The sequence below is a fragment of the Pseudopodoces humilis genome, chromosome 18, assembly GCF_049639895.1.
Source record: "Pseudopodoces humilis isolate 2021_Gansu_Grassland_sample_001 chromosome 18, ASM4963989v1, whole genome shotgun sequence".
NCBI classification, from domain to species: Eukaryota; Metazoa; Chordata; class Aves; order Passeriformes; family Paridae; genus Pseudopodoces; species Pseudopodoces humilis.
In genome coordinates, this window is record NC_142217.1 from 1 (window position 1) to 21,543 (window position 21,543).

The 21,543-nt window shown below is 50.0% G+C and overlaps 2 protein-coding genes across 2 annotated transcripts in view; one reads left to right on the top strand and one right to left on the bottom strand.

The window, feature by feature from the left end:
• Positions 1–7,533: 7,533 nt before the first annotated feature.
• LOC148182839 (serine/threonine-protein kinase pim-1-like) lies at positions 7,534–10,215 on the top strand (the record flags this gene model as incomplete). The annotated part of the gene is made up of 7 exons (XM_088064241.1): positions 7,534–7,691; positions 7,941–8,121; positions 8,193–8,396; positions 8,531–8,581; positions 8,786–9,152; positions 9,676–9,852; positions 10,109–10,215. Coding segments are annotated over 7 exons (1,245 nt in total), but the record flags the coding sequence as incomplete, so codon positions are not given.
• A 7,376-nt stretch (positions 10,216–17,591) lies between these two features.
• The window catches only part of LOC102104375 (uncharacterized), a 268,555-nt gene continuing 264,603 nt past the window's right edge, over positions 17,592–21,543 (bottom strand). Inside the window, 1 exon segment of the mRNA XM_088063819.1 lies at positions 17,592–18,882. Coding sequence (XP_087919945.1) covers positions 18,458–18,882 — 425 coding nt within the window. The 3' untranslated portion in view covers positions 17,592–18,457.

The following is a 21,543-nucleotide window of genomic DNA, read 5'->3' on the forward strand; positions in this document are numbered from 1 at the left end:
GCTTTACATCTTAAGGTAGGGTTCACAAGTTGATCCCACTTTTCAATGGTCAAAACTGCTGTCAATTCCCAGTAATGACCGATAATTGGTCAGGAGAAAAGGCTCCCATCAGTCACCAGCAACTTCAACTTCCTTAGCTCCTAAAACCACCTTAAAGGTAAAGTCACCCCATGATAAAGTCTCATCAAAATCCCACAAAATACCAGAAAATTCCACAACAGTACAAAAAAACCCCTACCAAATTCCAGAAACATCCCACCAAATCCCCACAAAATTCCAAAGAAGCTAAGAAAAATCCCACATAATTCTTCAAGTCTCCTCAAAATCCCACAAAATTCCAGAAAAATCCCACAAAATTGCAGAAATTTTCAAAAAAGCCCAACAAATTCCAGTAACATCCCACAAAATCCCCACAAATTTCCACAAAATCTAAAAAATATCTCAAAATTCTTCATGTCTCCTCAAAATCCCTCAAAATTCTACAAAACTCCCACAAAATCTCATCATTATCCAACAAAATTCAAGGAAAAATCCCACAAAATTGCAGAAAAATCCCATAAAATCCCATAAATGTTCTGAAAACCCCACCAAATTCCAGAAACATCCCATAAAATCTACACAAATTTCCACAAAATCAAAGAAAATACCTCAAAATTCTTCAAGTCTCCACAAAATCCCACAAAACTCCAGAAAAAAATCCCACACAATTCATTAAATGTTCTGAAAACCACAGCAAATTCCAGAAACATCCCACCAAATCTCCACAAAATTCCACAAAATCTCAGAAAAATCCCTCACTGTTCTTCCAGTATCCTCAAAATCCTTCAAGATTGCAGAAAAAAATCCCACAAAATTCCCTAAAACTTCCCAAAACCCCACCAAATTCCAGAAACATCCCACCAAATCTCCACAAAATTCCAAAGAAGCTAAGAAAAATCCCTCAAAATTCTTCAAGTCTCCACAAAATCTCCACAAAATTCAAGAAAAATCCCACCAAATTACAGAAAAATCCCATACAGTTCCCTAAATGTTCTCAAAACCCTACCAAATTCCAGAAACATCCCAGAAAATCTAAACAAATTTCCACAAAATCTCCACAAAATACCTCAAAATACTTCATGTCTCCTCCAAATCCCTCAAAATTACACAAAACTCCCACAAAATCTCCCCAATATCCTACAAAATTCAAGAAAAATCCCACCAAATTGCAGAAAAATCCCACAAAATTGCAGAAAAATCCCATACAAATCATTAAATTTTCTGAAAACCCCACCAAATTCCAGTAACATCCCAAAAAATCCCCACTAATTCCCACAAAATCAAAGAAAATACCTCAAAATTCTTCAAGTCCCCACAAAATCCCTCAACATTCCACAAAAAAATCCCACACAATTCATTAAATGTTCTGAAAACCCCACCAAAATTGCAGAAACATCCCACCAAATTGCCGCAAAATTCCACAAAATCTCAGAAAAATCCCTCACTATTCTTCCAGTATCCTCAAAATCCCTCAAGATTGCAGAAAAAAATCCCACAAAATTCCCTAAAACTTCCCTAAACCCTACCAAATTCCAGAAACATCCCACAAAATCCAGACAAAATTCCACAAAATTCCCAAAAAATCCCCCAAAATTACAGAAATCTCCTCAAAACCCCACCAAATTCCAGTAACATCCCACAAAATCTCCACAAAATTCCAAAGAAGCTAAGAAAAATCCCTCACAATTCTTCAAGTCTCCACAAAATCCCTCAAAATTCAAGAAAAATCCCACCAAATTGCAGAAATCTTCTCAAAAGCCCAACAAATTCCAGAAACATCCCACAAAATCTAAACGAATTTCCACAAAATCTAAGAAATACCTCATAATTCTTCAAGTCGCCTCAAAATTCCACAAAACTCCCACAAAATCTCCTCAATATCCTACAAAATTGCAGAAAAATCCCATAAAATTCCCTAAATATTCTCAAAACCCCACCCAATTCCAGTAACATCCCAGAAAATCCCCACTAATTTCCACAAAACCAAAGAAAATACCTCAAAATTCTTCATGTCTCCTCAAAATCCCACAAAATCCCAGAAAATTCCACAGCAGTACAAAAAATCCCACCAAATTCCAGAAACATCCCAGAAAATCTAAACAAATTTCCACAAAATCTAAGAAAATACCTCAAAATCCTTCATGACTCCTCAAAATCCCTCAAAATTCTACAAAACTCCCACAAAATCTCCCCAATATCCTACAAAATTCAAGAAAAATCCCACCAAATTCCAAAAAAATCCCACACAATTCATTAAATGTTCTGAAACCCCCAGCAAATTCCAGAAACACCCCACCAAATCTCCAAAAAATTCCACAAAATCTAAGAAAAATCCCTCAGAATTCTTCAAGTCCCCTCAAAATAACAAAAAAACCCATAAAATTCCGCAACAGTACAAAAAAATCCCACAAAATTCCAGAAACATCCCACCAAATCTCCAGATAATTCCAAAGAAGCTAAGAAAAATCCCTCACAATTCTTCAAGTCTCCACAAAATCCCACAAAATTCAAGAAAAATCCCACCAAATTGCAGAAACATCCCACAAAATCTCCACAAAATTCCAACGAAGCTAAGAAAAATCCCTCACAATTCTTCAAGTCTCCACAAAATCCCACCAAATTCAAGAAAAATCCCACCAAATTCCAGAAACATCCCACCAAATCGCCACAAATTTCCACAAAATCTAAGAAAAATCCCTCACAATTCTTCAAGTCTCCACAAAATCCCACAAAATTCAAGAAAAATCCCACAAAAAATGGCAGAAATCTTCTCAAAACCCTACCAAATTCCAGAAACATCCCAGAAAATTTAAACAAATTTCCACAAAATCTCCACAAAATACCTCAAAATTCTTCATGTCTCCTCAAAATCCCTCAAAATTACACAAAACTCCCACAAAATCTCCCCAGTATCCTACAAAATTCAAGAAAAATCCCACCAAATTGCAGAAAAATCCCATACAATTCATTAAATGTTCTCAAAACCTCACTAAATTCCAGAAACTTCCCAGAATATCTAAACAAATTCCCACAAAATCAAAGAAAATACCTCAAAATTCTTCATGTCTCCTCAAAATCCCTCAAAATTCTACAAAACTCCCACAAAATCTCCTCAATATCCTACAAAGTTCAAGAAAAATCCCACAAAATTGCAGAAAAATCCCATACAAATCATTAAATTTTCTGAAAACCCCACCAAATTCCAGTAACATCCCACAAAATCCCCACTAATTTCCACAAAATCTAAGAAAATACTTCAAAATTGTTCATGTCTCCTCAAAATCCCTCAAGATTGCAGAAAAAAATTCCACAAAATTCCCTAAAACTTCCCAAAACCCTACCAAATTCCAGAAACATCCCACAAAATCCAGACAAAATTCCACAAAATTCCCAAAAAATCCCCCAAAATTGCAGAAATCTCCTCAAAACCCCACCAAATTCCAGTAACATCCCACAAAATCTCCACAAAATTCCAAAGAAGCTAAGAAAAATCCCTCACAATTCTTCAAGTCTCCACAAAATCCCACAAAATTCAAGAAAAATCCCACCAAATTGCAGAAAAATCCCACACAATTCCGTAAATGTTCTGAAAACCCCACCAAAATTCCAGAAACATCCCACCAAATTTCCACAAAATACCAAAGCTAAGAAAAATCCCTCATAATTCTTCAAGACTCCACAAAATCCCACAAAACTCCAGAAAAAACTCCAACAAAATTGCAGAAAGCTTCTCAAAACCCTACCAAATTCCAGTAACATCCCACAAAACCCCCACTCATTTCCACAAAATCTAAAAACATACCTCAAAATCCGTCATGTCTCCTCAAAATCCCTCAACATTCTACAAAACTCCCACAAAATCTCCCCAATATCCTACAAAATTCAAGAAAAATCCCACCAAATTGCAGAAAAATCCCACAAAATTGCAGAAAAATCCCATACAAATCATTAAATTTTCTGAAAACCCTACCAAATTCCAGAAACATCCCACAAAATCCAGACAAAATTCCACAAAATTCCCAAAAAATCCCCCAAAATTGCAGAAATCTCCTCAAAACCCCACCAAATTCCAGTAACATCCCACAAAATCTCCACAAAATTCCAAAGAAGCTAAGAAAAATCCCTCACAATTCTTCAAGTCTCCTCAAAATCCCACAAAATTCAAGAAAAATCCCACCAAACTGCAGAAAAATCCCACACAATTCATTAAATGTTCTGAAAAGCCCAACAAATTCCAGAAACATCCCACCAAATCTACACAAATTTCCACAAAATATAAGAAAAATCACTCGTAATTCTTCAAGGCTCCACAAAATCCCACAAAACTCCAGAAAAAACTCCAACAAAATTGCAGAAAGCTTCTCAAAACCCCACCAAATTCCAGTAACATCCCACAAAATCTCCACAAAATTCCACAAAATCTAAGAAAAATCCCTCACAATTCTTCAAGTCTCCTCAACATCCCACAAAATTCAAGAAAAATCCCACCAAATTGCAGAAAAATCCCACACAATTCATTAAATGTTCTGAAAACCCCAGCAAATTCTAGAAACACCCCACCAAATCGTCACAAATTTCCACAAAATCAAAGAAAATACGTCAAAATTCTTCAAGTCTCATCAAAATCCCACAAAACTCCAGAAAAAACTCCAACAAAATTGCAGAAAGCTTCCCAAAACCCTACTAAATTCCAGTAACATCCCACAAAACCCCCACTAATTTCCAGAAAATCTAAGAAAATACCTCAAAATACTTCATGTCCCCTCAAAATCCCTCAAAATTCCACAAAACTTTCATAAAAACTCCTCAATATCCTACAAATTTCAGGAAAATCCCACACAATTCCATAAATGTTCTGAAAACCTCACCAAATTCCAGTAACATCCCACCAAATCTCCACAAAATTCCACAAAATCTAAGAAAAATCCCTCGCAATTCTTCAAGACTCCTCAAAATCCCACAAAATTCAAGAAAAATCCCACACAATTGTGGAGAAATCCCACACGATTCCCTAAATGTCCTGAAAACCCCAACAAATTTCAGAAACATCCCACCAAATCTCCATAAAATTTCAGAAAAATCCCTCACAATTCTTCAAGTCTCCACAAAATCCCTCAAAATTCAAGAAAAATCCCACCAAATTGCAGAAATCTTCTCAAAAGCCCAACAAATTCCAGAAACATCCCATAAAATCTAAACGAATTTCCACAAAATCTAAGAAATACCTCATAATTCTTCAAGTCGCCTCAAAATTCCACAAATTTCCACAAAATCTCCTCAATATCCTACAAAATTGCAGAAAAATCCCATAAAATTCCCTAAATATTCTCAAAACCCCACCCAATTCCAGTAACATCCCAGAAAATCCCCACTAATTTCCACAAAACCAAAGAAAATACCTCAAAATTCTTCATGTCTCCTCAAAATCCCACAAAATCCCACAAAATTCCACAACAGTACAAAAAATCCCACAAAATTCCAGAAACATCCCAGAAAATCTAAACAAATTTCCACAAAATCTAAGAAAATACCTCAAAATCCTTTATGACTCCTCAAAATCCCTCAAAATTCTACAAAACTCCCACAAAATCTCCCCAATATCCTACAAAATTCAAGAAAAATCCCACCAAATTCCAAAAAAATCCCACACAATTCATTAAATGTTCTGAAACCCCCAGCAAATTCTAGAAACACCCCACCAAATCTCCAAAAAATTCCACAAAATCTAAGAAAAATCCCTCAGAATTCTTCAAGTCCCCTCAAAATCCCAAAAATACCATAAAATTCCACAAAAGTACAAAACATTCCCACAAAATTCCAGAAACATCCCACCAAATCCCCACAAAATTCCAAAGAAGCTCAGAAAAATCCCTCAAAATTCTTCAAGTCTCCTCAATATCCTACAAAATTCAAGAAAAATCCCACCAAATTGCAGAAAAGTCCCACAAAATTATTTAATTTACATTTGCCTTGGCAGTTGTAGATCCCGGCTGCTCTTGCCCCTCTTCTGCTTGCCACTGGAATTTTAGCAGTACAACTGCAATTGCCTCTTTCAATCAGTGCTGCCCACTGTGCTTTGGTCACAGGGAACTCAGGATTTTTGTTTCAGGCATCATGATCAGGAGAGATCAAAATGCTCCCAAGTCCCTGAGCACTAAGTCGAGGGGAATTAAAGCCACACAGGTCACATTTGCAGTGCTCAAACACAGCCCTGTTGCTGCTGCTGCTGCTGAAATAGAATCAACTGACAGAGGCCATCACAGAAATTGCCTCTGCAGTGGCAAATAAAATGAAAAAATCCACCAGGAACAGGAAAAAAACCAGAACTTCCCAACTCACTTCATTGTTTCTTCTGAGCAGCAGAAGAAAAAGGAACAGGGCACCTTTCAGGCAGCTCCACAAGCTCAGGGTTCTCATTTCCTGGGGAATCTGAGATGCAATTGGCCTTGTTAAAAGGATAAAAGCAAAGGGAATGAATTGGGAATTATTAGGAAAAAATGACCCTTCTTACACACAAAGTTCACCAAGTCATTCCCTGCATTTCTCCTTTTCACATTCTTTCTCTCATCCACTGAGAGGTCCAGCTTATCATGTTCTGGTGCTTATCATCAACTGATTGTGCTCTTGATTTCTCCCAGTGCAAGAGATGTAGAATCATCTCAACTGAACACAGAAACAAACTCCCTCTGTCAGCCCATCTTCATGTTCCAGATCACTTTCAAGATGTCCATGGGGCTGTTGGAATGATGAGCTCTCCACTGCTGGCTGCAGGCTCTGCAGATTCTTTCTCCACATTCAGCCAGGCTTGTATTCCCCAACAATTCCTGGTAGCCCATCATGTTTTCTTTGGGTAGAGGAGGAACAATGAAAACCTCACCAATGGCACAACTCCCCAGTGCACAAGGAAAAGAAAGAACAAGTTGTCAAGTTCTTCAAATATTTGTCCTGCTTTGCTGCAAGAGTTGTGCTGCACTCACAGTGTGGGAAGCCAAGAGAAGCTGCAGCTGGGGGCACATCTTGTGACAGGAGCTGCGCCGCGTTCTCCAGGACAGGTTTTTGGAAAGAACAGACGGGACTGGGGAGAAGATTCTGGGAAAATGGAAACAGCTTTTTTAAGAAATGAAAATAAAATCAAAAGAAACAACCAATATGTTTTCCTCTATTTTTCTCTATTTATTTTTATGTTCCCCTTTTCCATCTTGCACTGTTTCTCCATCCCATTCATTCCAAATGGCTCTCACCTCTAAGATCTGAGACTTGGCAAGTTTTAGACACTGTAAAATACCATGAGCTATACCCAGTTTGCCTTCCCCTGTGTTACTTGGAAAGCAATGCTGGAGACACAAGTGCAGTGCTTGGCTCAGGTACAAATTCTGCATTCAGGGAATGTGCTCAGACGGTGTCTGACCCTCAGCAGGGACAAGGCACAGCAGCAGCCAAGGGCATTGCTGTGCCCCTGTGCAGGAGTCCAGACTCTGGCTCTTGGCTCAACAGGGCAAAGTTCCCGTGTTTGGCCAGGCTCAGGGGCTGCCCGGGGAGCGCGGGGCTCGGGGCGGGGCCGAGCGGGCAACGGACAAACGGACACGGGGACAAACGGTCCCGGTGCTTCAGTTGCAGCGGCAGCGGCGGCAGCAGCAGCAGCAGCGGCGGCAGTAGCAGCGAAAGCAGAGAATTAATCAATTTCTGTCTCTCTTCTCCCTCTCCCACTGTCCCGCATCCTCTCCTGATTTCCCTTTCCCGGTGTCTCCTCCTCTTCCAGGTTCCCTCTCCCCGTGCCCACCCGGGCCATGCCCCCGGTCCGCCCCCGGCCCCGGGCGGGGCTGCCCCGGCCCCGGCCCCGGCCCCGGCCCCGTCCCCGTCCCCGTCCCCGGCCGTCCCTCCGCGGTCTCGCCTCCGCCCAGCTCTGGCTGTGCTGGCGCTGGCGCTGCTGGGCGGGCATCATTGCCTGGGGCTGGGGCGGTATCGCTGCCCTTTGGCTCCGCCTGGCCCGGCCCCGACCCCGACCCCGACCCCGACCCCGGCCCTGCCTTCGACCCCGGCCCCGGCCCCAGCTCCTCCCGGGGCCCGCGGAGGACACAGGCGGTGCGGCCGCTGCCGCCGCCTCCGCTGCGGCTCCCCCGGCCCGAGCTCCGCCGCTGTCGCGTTCCAATGAGGGAACGCCTGCGGATGCCCGGCCCGGGGAGGTCGGGGAGCGCTCGGGGGCCGTTCCTGGCCCCGGGCCGAGCACTGACGGCCGCGTCTCTTCCCCAGGGAAGGCGCAGGAGGCCCTGCAGCAGCGGTACCGAGTGGGTTCACTGCTGGGGCGCGGCGGCTTTGGCAGAGTTTTTGCGGCCACTCGGCTCTCGGACGGACTCCCGGTGAGCAGAGGGGCCGGCAGCGGGCGGAGGAGGAGGAGGGGGCGGAGGAGGAGAAGGAGAAGGGGGAGGAGGAGGAGGATGGGGCTGGACACGGTGGGCGGTGAGCTGAATTCGCTGCTCCCTTTGGCTTGCAGGTGGCCATCAAAAAGGTGCCACGGACCCGCGTCCGGCACTGGGGCGAGCTGGTGAGTGAGCGGGGCCAGCGGCAGAAGCCGGGGCGTGCCGGGCGGGGATGAGCCGGGGCCCGGCAGGGTGGGAGCCACCAGGACACCTGGAGGGAGAGCGGGCATGGGGCCAGCGGAGGGCACAGAGCATCCCGGGCTGGCTGAGGGCTTCCCGAGCCCTGGCACGGCCTCAGCCCCACTGACGGCACCGTGCTCCTCCCGCAGCCCGACGGCACCAGCGCACCACTGGAGATAGTGCTGCTGGACAAGGTGTCCACAGGCTTCCCCGGTGTGGTGCAGCTGCTGGAATGGCTTGAGCTCCCCAACACCATCGTGATGGTGCTGGAGCGCCCGGAGCGGTGTCAGGACCTGCGGCGCTTCATTCGGGCACGGAGGTTCCTGTCCGAGGAAGAGGCGCGGGAGCTGTTCCAGCAGGTGCTGGCGGCCGTGCGGCACTGCACCAGCTGCGGGGTCCTGCACCGAGATATCAAACCGGAGAACATCCTGGTTGACCTGGACACCGGCCAGGCAAAGTTAATAGACTTCGGCTGTGGCACCTACCTTCAGGAGACAGCCTACACTCAATTTGCAGGTGAGCCCACACAGGGGCAGGCTCCTGGTCCCGGCATCTCCTGGCCCAACCTGGGTGTGGCAGCAGGGATTCTCCCAGGACTGGGGCTGGGGCTGTGGCAGCCAGCCTGACAAAACCCCCATGGTTGAGGTAGCAGAGAGGGGGAGCCAGAACCTGTGCACCAGCTGGTTTGGTGTGCAGGTGAGAATGGGCTTGGACTGCTCTGCTCACCTGGTTTGCCTTGGTTCAAAATATTTTTTGGGCAATGCCAGCAGGGAGGATGTGGGTGTGGTTTTTCCCCAGCATTGAGTGGGTATTTCCCTTTGTGTGTCATGGTCAGGCCTTGCCAGGGTTTCAGCTGCCCTCTTCCAACACCAGTGGCTTCTTTTCCAGCCCCAAGTTTGTACCCAAGTCCCAGGTGCTGGCGAGAGGGCAGCAGGTCACCCTGTGTGCCACTGGGGCAGCCCCCACATGCCCAGGGATGCTGGGGTCAGGCTCTGGGAGCAGCAGCATCCCCCTGATGAGCTCCATCCATATTCCATAGGAACACCGTCATACAGCCCCCCGGAATGGAACGACTTTGGGTGGTACCATGGCGAGGCAGCGACCGTCTGGACCCTGGGCATCCTGCTGCACGAGATGGTCTGCGGGGAGCACCCTTTCAGGAGGGGCAGGAACATCAGATGGGGCCAGCTCCCGCTGCCACAACGGCTCTCCCAAGGTGGATCCTCATCTCTGGGCACGGGGGGAACACCAGTGTTGGGAGACAGCAGCGGGCTCGTGAGCATCCCGCTCTGGCAGCTGCTGAGGAGGTGGCACATGTCCTGCTCTCCTGCTCTCCTCCAAAACAAAAAAATGATGGGAAAGTTTAGGCCCAGCTCTGAGCACATCCAGCACAGCCTGGGCACGAGAATAGTGGGGCAAAGCAGACAGGAGCCTTCTCCAACTGACCAGTGGTTTGTGGTTTCTCTCCCCAGACTGCCAAATCCTGATCAGGTGGTGTTTATCCCTGAACTCCTTGGACAGGCCCTCATTAGAAGACCTGTCCTGTGATCCCTGGGTGCAGGATATTCATCAGCCCTAGAAGAAGGGAGAGAGCCACAGGCACAGTGATGCAGGGACCTGGTAAGTTACAGCTCCACACATGCCCTGGCAATCAGCAGCAAAGAAACCCAGACTTTTTTGTCCTGCCTGTGTCACTGCACTGGGCTCATCAAATGGGAACACACAGCCCTTGTGCTGGAGCTGAGCTGCTCTGCCCAGCACTGGTGGGCACCATCTGAGCTGGTTTTGCTTGTCCTGCTTCACTGACAGCCGGGCCCTGGGCAGAACCCTGACAGCCTGGTGTCACCCCAGGGAAGAAGGAGCCCCTGGAGAAGCTGTACCAGGTGGGGCTGCTGCTGCTGCTGGAGACATGGAGGACAACAGCAAGGATGACAACCTCTTCCTCCACCTGGCCAGCGGGAGCTGGCGATGATGGACTTTGATTCTGGCACCTTCTTCAAAGCCAGGCTCCACAGAGAATTTTCAGGTAAGTCCAGACCCAGGGGGATGCTCCCAGATTTGTGCATTGGCCGGGAACCAAAGGTTTCCCCTTTGCTGGGGCAGATGCAACTGATTCCTCAGTGGCTGCCCAGCTGGTTTTTGGCAGGGCTGGGGACGTGGGCTGGGGTGGTTACGAAATGGGAGTGGGATCCTGGCCCTGCCAACAGCCCCCAGCACCCACCGTGCCCCGGGCTGGGGCTGGGGCAGCCAGCCCGACACAAACAAACCCCCATGGCAGGAGCACAGGTGGGACTCCAGAACCTGAGCACGGCTGCTTTGCTGTGCAGGCAAGGAAGGGCTTGGGCTGCTCCACTCCCCTGCTTTGCTTTGGGATCACCGTGATTTTGGGGGACAGTGCAGGGGGGAAGGGAGAAAGCATGGGCTTCCCTCACCCGTGGGTGGGTTTTTCCCCAGAATGTAGGGGTTGGGCCTTCCTCAAGCTCCTGACAGACATAAGATTTTTTACCATTTTTCTTGTTTCCCCTTTTTGTCTGTAACCTATTTTCATTAATTTGTTGTTTGTTTTTCTAAAGGAAGCGTTCTAGGTGGGGTCCAGTCTGGATCAGGAAGTGCTTGGGACCAGCTGTGGCGTGGATGGGCCGTGCCCTTGGAGAAGACTGAGGACATCGTTTGGGACCAGCTTTTCTTCTGGCAGCGGATGGTGTGAGGTGGGTCCTCATCTCCTTGGCATGGGTGGGACAAGAGCTTTTGGGAGATGGCAGCGGGCACAGGAGCATCCCGCTCTGGGCAGCTGCTGAGGGGCTGGATCTGCCGTGGCTGGCTGCAGGCTGGGCACATGTCCTGCCCTCCTGCTCTGCTCCCAAAGGCAGCAGTGATGGGCAGCTTTGGGCCCAGCTCTGAGCACGGCCAGCATGGCCTGGGCACCGCGGCTGGCTGGGACAAGGGGACAGGAGCCTTCAGCTGACGGGCGGTTTCTGGTTTCTCTCCTTGCAGCCGGGCTCTGCGGATGCTGAGGCTGCTCTGGGCTCTGCCAGGGCTCTGCTGGGCTCAGCACCGGGCCGGGATCAGCCAAAGAAGAAACGGTGTGACCTGCAGCAGAGACTTGAGCATTTTGGCAATGCAGCTCAAGTCTGCAGAGTGTCCACCTCCAAGGGAAAACATGACACCCCCCAAAAATTAAACTTGTTCCATAACTTCTGAAATGAAATCCATCTGGGATGACCCCAAATGACATTTTTCATCTTGCTCAAGCTGTAGCTCAGCCCTTCTCTGAACAGTTGTGTCCCCACACCTGCCTTTTACTTCCCAACTGCTCCCTCCTTTCCCCCAGTGAGTTCCCAGCCCATCACAGTCTCCATCACACTGCAGCCTTCCTTGATGCCCCTCACCACGAGGAAGGCCAAGCCCCAGTCTCAGGGACTCATCCTGTCAGTGGCTGAAGAGCAGCAATGTCTGTCTGTGCCAGGGGCTCTTGGATGTCTCTGTATCCATGGACAGAAGGGTCTGTCTGTGCCAGGGGCTCTTGGATGTCTCTGTATCCATGGACAGAAGGTCTGTCCTTGCAAAGGTTTCCATAATATCTTGGTACCCATGAGTATGGAATGAACACAGAGAGTGAAAGTGTCAGTCACGTTGTTTGCACACTCCTTCCTTTCCATACAAGACACATCCATGCACACCCCCACGTAGAGATATATTAAAAGGATAGGGATGGATAGAGATTTCCCACAGAGCTCTCACTTTGGCATAACTCACCTTGTAAGCCATGGCCAGGGCATTTTTTTCCCCAGCTCTGTGTCAGTAGGTGTCCAAGAGCTGAAGGGAACAGCATTTAGAAGCAGTTTCAGGATTTCTAGGCAGGAAAGGGAGCTGACAACCATCCACATAACTCACCATATTCGTCGGGATGGGCTGCTGGTTCTTTAGGAATATGGCACAATGGAGACACGAGACTTGGGATAATCCCAGCTCTCTGTGGATCTGTGCAAAGGTGGAGCAGCAGAAACACCTTGTGTCTTCTTTGGGGACACAAGGTCCAAGGAGCTGGGGTGGCAGAGCGTGACCTGGGCTGGTGGCAGGTGAAGTCCCATTTCATGACATCCCGGAGTGGCACAGGACAAAGCTCCAAGCAGCCACAGCCCCACTGAGGAAGTCCTTGGAGTGCTGCACATCCCATAGGAAAAGCTGCATTCACTCAGGCCATTGGGATTTATCACTTCCATTTGCAACACTTTAGGTCCAAGTTTCAAACTGCAAAATTTTTACACTCAAGACACAGTCATGAAGAACATGTATTTCAATTTCCTATTCCTTTAACTGCAGTGTAAAATATCTTAATATTGGAAAATATCCATAAAATCTGTAAAGGAAGGCAGCTAATGGATCCTTTCCACTAGCAGATATACAAACTAAGTAACTAAAATCAAAGCCGAGTTCTCTTTTTCAAAAGATCAGTTACCTCTTTCTTACTCCAGAGTTATAGAAGATTTTTCAGTACACATTTGAGGGTAACTTTTATCTTCCATATTTTTTTCGTATTTATTTTTTGGGTTTTTGTTTTGTTTTGTTTTGTTTTTTACAGAAAACATGTCCTAGAAAAGGCATGTCCTTTGCTCCTGGTTCCCGTGTGGAGCAGCTCCCTTCCCGCTGGCTGAGCTGCTCAGGCAGAGCCCGGCAGCTCCTGGCCCTGCAGGGCTGAGGCTTTTCCCCGTTGCTGGGCACAGACTGATGGAGCAGCACTGCTGAACACGGGCACACGCAGAGGGAGCAGAGCAGCTGCCTTTGCCCACCTGAAGCTCCAAGGCCAAACTCTGAGCAGGCACGGCTGGAAGAGACTCGCAGGCTCCCTGTTGGCTCTGCTGCCCCACTTGTGCCCGGCCCAGCTCTGCGTGAGGCAGAGGGAGAACAAGGGGCAGCTCCCTCCCAGCCCCAGCCCAGGGACCCCTCCAGCCCCGGGCCTTGGGCCACTGTCAGCACCCGCTGCTCCAGCCACCGCTTCTGCTGGCACTGACAGCAACAACCAAACTGGGGCTGGTCCCGAGGGAGCAGCAGCAGTGCCTGGATCTGATCCCTCAGTCTGGGGCAGCCCCCTGGGGGAACAGAGGGCACAGCAAGAGGGACAAAACCAGGCAGGGACAGAGACTGGGAAGAGCCAGAGCTGGGAGCAGGAACAGCTGCTTCATTGCACTCTTGGAGAAAGCTCTGGGCTGGGTCAAAGCACTGAAAGGTGTGAAGGGCAGAGAGGAGGCCACACCAAACAATGCTCCTGTTTTCACACCCTCCTGTAATAAATGGAAATGATTCGTGCTAACTAAATTGTAACTATTTGGAAAGTTATTATTAGGAGCAATCAAGGGAACTGGTGTTACAAGACAGGTGTACCCCCTCTAGAGATGTTACATGTTAAAATTAAGATAGAGGATGTAGTTTTGAGATAAGAAATGTCCTAAAACAAAATCGACCTTGAGATGGATAAAGTTGGAACAACTTTAGGCATAGGGCCTGAAAATTATAAAATATAAGACTAATTAGTGGAGCACAATGCTCACTTACATAACACAACACTTAGGACGCACACACAGCCTGTAAGGTTATCCAGAGGTCAACGAGGATGAGTGTAAGCCTTCATCCAAAAGAGCACCGAAAGAAGACTGAAGACCCCCTAGCAACAAGTGAAGCATGCACCATGAAGAATAGTGATGTAAAATTTAAAAATTGGAAATAGGGGGAAACATGGGAAACATGAATGAATATGTATAAGCACACAGTATATAAGTTTAGTTTGAATTGCTTTGTTTTGTATGTGAGGCAGGGTGAGAAGTCCTCTCCGTACCCCAGTCAGTTTTGCTTATGCTTTAATCATATTTACGGGCAAGCTATATTCATATATATTCATACATATGAATAGTGAATAGTGAATTTAGTGAACATGAATATATTCACTAAATTGTACTCTTTTACTAAATTGTATTCCTTCTATATCAAATTGCTCTTCAATCCACTAAATTGTATTCTTTTATTAAATTGGATTCTTGTATTCAATTCACTAAATGGTATAATTTTTTTTCTTGTTATTAAACTGCTGTTAACTCAATAGACCTAGTTGTCCAAATTTCAATTTCATTTATGACACTGCCCTTGGGTGAGTTACAGCCACAGCGAGAGGGAGGAGGAGATGATCCCACCCATGGCTGCTGCTGGGTCCAGACATTTGCTGAGATAAAGCTGAGCCAGAGCTTCAGCATCTCTCCCAAAATCACAGAATCACAGAATGCCTTGGCGTGGAAGAGACTTTAAACCTTAAGTGAACCTTATCATTCCATCACTTGCCATGGGCAGGGACATCTTCCACTATCCCAGGCTGCTCCAAGCTCCATCCAACCTGGCCTTGGACACTTCCAGGGATCCAGGGGCAGCCACAGCTTCTCTGGGCAAGCTCTGATCTCTGCCCAGGTGAGCAGGGACAGGAGCCGAGGGAACGGCTGGAGCTGGGCCAGGGCAGGGCTGGGCTGGAGATCAGCAAAAGCTTCTTCCCCCCCAGGGGGCTGGGGCACTGCCCAGGCTCCCCAGGGAATGGGCACGGCCCCGAGGCTGCCGCAGCTCCAGGAGCCTTTGGCCAGCGCTGCCAGGGATGCACAGGCTGCGATTGTTGGGGTGTCTGTGCAGGGCCGGGGGCTGGACTCCATGATCCCAATGGGTCCCAGATCCCAGCTCAGCCCCTTGTGCAACTCTCACCCTTTGGCTCAGCCTTTGTGTCCCCTGGAGGCGCTGGCAGAGCTGATGGGGTGGGGCAGGAGCGGGGCAGCCCCAGCGTTCCCCTGGCAGTGACACCACAGCCGGGACAGCAGCCCCAGCGTTCCCCTGGCAGTGACACCACAGCCGGGACAGCAGCCCCAGCGTTCCCCTGGCAGTGACACCACAGCCGGGACAGCAGCCCCAGCGTTCCCCTGGCAGTGACACCACAGCCGGGACAGCAGCCCCAGCGTTCCCCTGGCAGTGACACCACAGCCGGGACAGCAGCCCCAGCGTTCCCCTGGCAGTGACACCACAGCCGGGACAGCAGCCCCAGCGTTCCCTCCCTGGAGACGCTCCAAGGGAAGCGTCCAGAGCCGCGTCCAGTCAGCGGAACTGAGCGGCCACTGAGCACCCCCGGCCTGGGCTGCTGTGGATTCCTCTGCAGACAGCTCGGGGAAGGTCCCCTTGGCCACCCCCACAGTGCCACAGACAAGTGTCACACACAGTTACAGAGCTCTGCCCACAGCTCACAGGGGGAGTTAATTTAAAAAAAAAAAATCACCATGAAAAAGAGAACTCCTACCTGGCAGAGTTGTTCCACCCTTCAGTTGAGACACCTGCATGCACACAAGACCTGGGGCTGTAAAAAATGAGGCTTCATAGGCACATTTGCAGGAAAAACAGGTTTAGGACAGGCCATCAGCAGAACTGTTCTCAGCTGGGTGAAAAAGGCCCCTTTGGCAGCTGCAGGGCCATTGAAAATGCAGACCCTCAGGCCATGGGGGAGAAAAGGGCTCTGAATTCCCCTCCCCTGACACACAAACCCTGCTCCCAGGCTGCTCCCCACACAGGATTCTACTGGAGGACTGTGCAAAGCTGAGAGTTGGCTCTGGCTTCTTCATGTTCTGTGTCCTAAAGCTGCCTGGGAGAAGAAATTTAGGGTCAACTCCACTGGCACAATCCCTCCTGGCCCAGGGCACAGCCCCAGGAAGGTCTTTGCTCCTCCCTGGGCCCTCCCTGAGGAGGCTGGCAGGGCTTGCAGGTTTATGGCATTTGTCCTTGCTGCCCCTCACATCCCACTGCCCCACAAAGAGCCCCGAGCCACCCGTGAGGGACAGGCCCTGCTGTGCCAGGCCTGGGCTCAGGGCTTGGCCTTTCTGCTTCCTCCAACCCAGCCAGGGCTGGCTCAGCATTGCAGTTCCCTGTGCTGTGCCCCAAGCTCGCTCGGGCCCTGCTGGAAAGGGACCTGAGGTACCTCGATCCCCTCGGGCAGTGCATGGGAGAAAACAACAAACTTCTCAGGAGGGGGGAAACAAACTTTTACTTCCAAAATTTAGTGAATGAAGTACTTGGGAAATCATAAAGTGACATGGAATTACAGTAAAGCACTTCACAGAGCACTGACTGAGTAAACTAACTCATCCAACTTCAAGTTATCCAGATTTTGAAAACTGGAATTAAGGGGAGGAGGGAGAGGGACAGAGATCCACAGTCAGCCTTGGATCCAGCACCATCTCAGCTGCTGTGAGCTCCAGGGCCGTGGCACATGTCAGTGTCACACCCATGTCACAGCCTCACCTGCTCTGCTTCCTCTCCCAGCTGGGGTTTTCAGGGTGCCAGGGCCTTGGCAGCCACTTTGGGGCTGGAGCAGAGGCTGCAGTGGCTGGGCTGGGGCAGTGACCGTCCCACCTAGGCAGAACTTGCTCTGCCCCCAAACACACCCTGGAGATGTCTGGGGCCATTCATCATTTCTCTGCTCTCCAGCGCTGAGGCAACGCACTCTGGCTACAGCTCTGAGCTCGTGCCCATGGCAAACACCCCTGGCAATGGGGCTCCATGGAGCTGCTCTCAGGAACCCCCAAGAGCTGGGGAGTGCCTCAAAACCTCCTGAGAAATGTGATACCTTAAAATCTCTTTGGGAACATGGAATATCCAAAACTCACTAACGGGTTTCCCCTCCCTTCACCATCCCCAAACTTCGGCTGTCTCATTGCAGACCCCACCCCACCTCCCCAATCCCAACCCATCCCATCCCTGCTGGACATCAAGACCCCCTTCCCAAGCCCTATTTCCCCCATTTCACACCTCCCAAACTCCATCCCACCCATCCTGCCCCACCCAATGCCCATCTCACCCCTCCTGATTTGCATCCCACTTCACCCAATGCCCTTCCAACTCCACCTGATGCCTTGATAAGGCTGATCTAAAACAGAGGCTGGACAGAGTTAAGAATAAAGTTTATTAAAAGGCCTTAAAGGATACACCTTGGGCAGTACAAGAGCCTGGCCAGGGCTACACCCAAGATGGACCAAAAATGGTCACAAAAATGGACAACTGATCATGAGGTCTCACATTTTTAGAAGTTTAGGTCCATCTGCATATTTGGGTTCATTGTCCAATCACAGCTTCAGGTGATGAAGTCCCATCCTTCTTGTTTTCTCTCTTCAGTCCACCCTTGTTCATGCTTTTGGGCCTGAAACTTGTAATGACTGTCCTTGGTATCAAGCTAGAAAAGGAATTGTTTTGTCTACCTACTCTGTGAAGAGAGCTCACTAACACTTAATAGGAAGTTCAAAACTGCAAACCTAGGCAAAGTGGAATATGAAAAATATGAAAGCTAAAACTTAAGACATCACACCCTGAGTGGCTGTGGAATCCAGTAATTTTGGGTGGGACTGAGTAGTTTTCAGTGGCATTGATTGGTTCTGAGGTGACAGATTGAACCCTCTTATCCTCTTTGAGTGACAAGAAATGGAGACAACTCCACCAAAATCCCCAAAATCCCCAAATACTCTCAAGTATCTTCTTAAATCCCAGATTCCCTTAAAGCACTAGTGAAAAGTGAGGCTTTAGATGCCTTTGATGAATTCATAGGTTTTGCCCCAATTTTGTCTGTTTTAAAGGAATGCAGATGAATCAAAAGATAGAACCAAACCAGAATGACCACCAGCCCAGTGTGTTCCCAACACAGATCACTGGGAACGTGGGTCATCAGGGCTCTGCCCAACGTGGGTCCTCTGATGGAGGATGGAGCTGGGGCAGCGCACGAAGCTCTTCCTGCACTTGGGGCACTCGCAGGGCTTCCCTTACCAGTGCCTCTGTTGGTGTTTGGTCAAGGTAGACCTGTCTGAGAAGCTCTTCCCACACTGGGGACACTCATAGGGCCTCTCCCCAGTGTGGATGCGCCGGTGGGTGATGAGGGTGAAGTTGTGCTTGAAGCCCTTCCCACAGTCAGGGCAGTGGAAGGGCCTCTCATCCGTGTGAATCCGCTGGTGCACGAGGAGATCTGAGCTGGTCTGAGACCTCTTCCCACACTCAGGACACTCGTAGGGCCTCTCTCCAGTGTGGATGCGCTGGTGGATGATGAGTTTGGAGTTGCAGCTGAAGCCCTTCCCACAGTAACCACACTCATGGGGCCTCTCACTGGTGTGGATCATCTGGTGGCGGATCAGGAATGAGCTCCACCTGAAGCTCTTCCCACACTCCAAGCACTTGTAGGGCTTCTCCCCATCCTGAAGCTGCTCATGGACCACCAGCTCAGAGCCCCAGCTGGATCTCCGGCCGCCTTCCCGGCACAGGGTGGGTCTTTCCTCCTCAGAGCACCCTGGGATGGGTTTGGAGCCCCTCCTCCTGCGGGATCTCCGGGGATTTTCCTCCTCATTGGATTCCTGTGTGGTGGAGCTGCTCAAATCAGCCTCTTCCAAGAGGTTCTGCACCAGGGATTTGTCCTCCCTGGTCTCCATCCTCAGCTCCTTGTCTGCGGGAGGAAGCACAAGGAGAGGATGGGATTGGCCTCCGTGCCAGAGGGAAGGGGAAGGAGATCCCCCCAGTGCGTCCCCGGCAGGACGGCGTCGGCAGCGGGGTTGTCCTGCAGCCAGGGGCCATGCTGGGCTGGGAGATGGAGCAGGAGAGAGGGGGAAAGGGGCACTGACTTCCTCCTCACCTGCCTGGGTGTCCTGGGGCATCTTCCTCTTCCTCACAGCCTCCTTCTCCATCTGGCCAAGGTTTGGGAATAGGAAACCCTGGTTTGGGGAAATACAAGGGATGAGGACGTTGAGTTTGCAGGTCCCTTGACCCAAGTCCATCTCTATAAGTCACCGGACATCTGGGGTCCATAAAAACCTCCCAGACACCAAGATTCAGCCCTGAAAATGCCTCCCAGGAGTTCCTCATCTCTGGTCTCTCCCCTCTGGTCTTCAGGGGTTCACCCTGTCCCAGTTGCAGGGGGTCACACTTACACTGGTGGTCCCCAGTCTACTTGGTCCCTGCCCTCCCCAGGCTGCTGGGAATGCCAGGAATCTGAAAAGTTCCCCATTTCCATCTCCCCATTTAGGGATGCTGGGACCCCCCAAGAGGCATTTTCTGCTCAGCTTTGGAGTTCATTCTCCAAACATCCCCCTTTCAGAAATCCCAGCCCATGATCCCTGCAGGATACCAGGCCTAGTTCCCCCTCCCTGTGGGGAGATGTCACCTGTGGGATTGGGGGGTATGATCCACGGGTGGGGGGCTGTGAATTCAGAGAGTGCTCGACCTCGTGCTTCCTTCTCCTTTACCTGATCCTCCTTTGTCCCTCCTTTTCCACTTGCTCTGCCTCTTCCTCCCTCCTCCCTAAGCCCGCCTCCTTCTCCTACTTCCATCCCTTCTCACTCTCCTTCTTCACCCCTCCTCTTCCATCCCTCCTCCTCCTCCCCCAGGAGCAGTGACACCCTCGGTGCCCCGTTCCCAAACCCCTCACAGCCCACGGCAGGAGCGGGGATGGAGCCGGGACAGGTCGGGATGGGCAGCGCGGGGCTCTCAGCTGCTCCCACCCGCTGGGGACGGGGGGAACCCGGCCCGGGGAAAAGGAGAGGGAAACTGGGAAAATTGGGGGCTGCAGATCCAGCCTGGGGCTGGCTGGGGACCCTGGCTGGGGACTGCCAGCCCTTGGGGCTCCTCTGGGGAGATGTGGGAGGGGGGAACACAGAGAGGGCTGGGGGATCCCAGGAGTGGCAGCACTGGCAGGGACTGGTTTGCACAGGGATCATCCTGCAGTGGCTGAGATTGCACTGGCTGTGTACTGACATCATACTGGGATCATACTGGGAGTAGCTGGGCCCATGCCAGGAGAGACTGTGATCACACTGAGGGAAACTGGAATCATACTGGGATCATACTGGGATCATACTGGGATGATACTGGCAGTGAGCAGGAGCCTCCAGGGGACAATTGAGACCAGGTTGTGAGGAACTGGGAATACGCCCTGGGCTCCCCAGAACCCCGGGATCGCCCCCCATAGGTCCCATGTGTCCCCCAGACCCTCCAGGATCCCCGAGTGCCCCCTCAGCGCCCGTTCGGGACCCCCCAAAGCGTCTCTGGATCCCCGAATGCTCCCGACCCCACAGATGCCCCTTCCAGCCACTCCTGGGAATTCATCTCCCATCATCCCAGAGCACAGTTCCGCGCCCAAACCTCCTGCCGTGCCCCGCGCCCTAAAGAGCCCGGTTACGGCTCCCCAGGTTCCCCCCAAGTGCTCCCGAGCCGTATACATTCGCCCCGAGCACCTGCAGCCACGGCTCGGACGCAAAAGTGTTCTCCAAGCGCTTCCCCACACCGCCAAACGCGCCTTCCGAGCCACTTCCGGAACTACAGCTCCCATCATGCTCCGCGGCGCCCATAGAGCGCTATTCCAGCCGGGACTCCATCTCCCGTCATGCTCCGCGCCTTACCGGAACTCATTGGAGCTGCGCCTACAACTCCCGTGATGCTCCGCGGCCCCATCAAACCGTATTATACCGGCGCCTACAACTCCCATCATCCCCCGCGGCCCAGAGATTTCCCCGTTACAGCCCCGCAAGTGCCCGCCCGGACCCCGAAGGGTCCCCAGATTCCCCTCCCTGACCTCCAAGTGCCCCCCTGGACCCCCAAGTGCTCCCCCTGATCCCGAGCTGTTCCACAGAATCCCCAAGTGCCCCTCCAACTGCCCACCCGGCTCCCCCAAGTGTCCTCCAGACCCCCAGGTTGTCTCTAAATTCCCTCCCCAGACCCAAAACTGCCCCAAATGTTCCTCAGGAAAGTTTCCATGGATCACAAAGTGGCCCCTTTTACCCTGTCTGAGAAACTTCTAATAATGATAATCAAAGGACTAAAAATAGGACTAATTAGCATCAAGAGGGAGAAATAGTGACCAATTAAT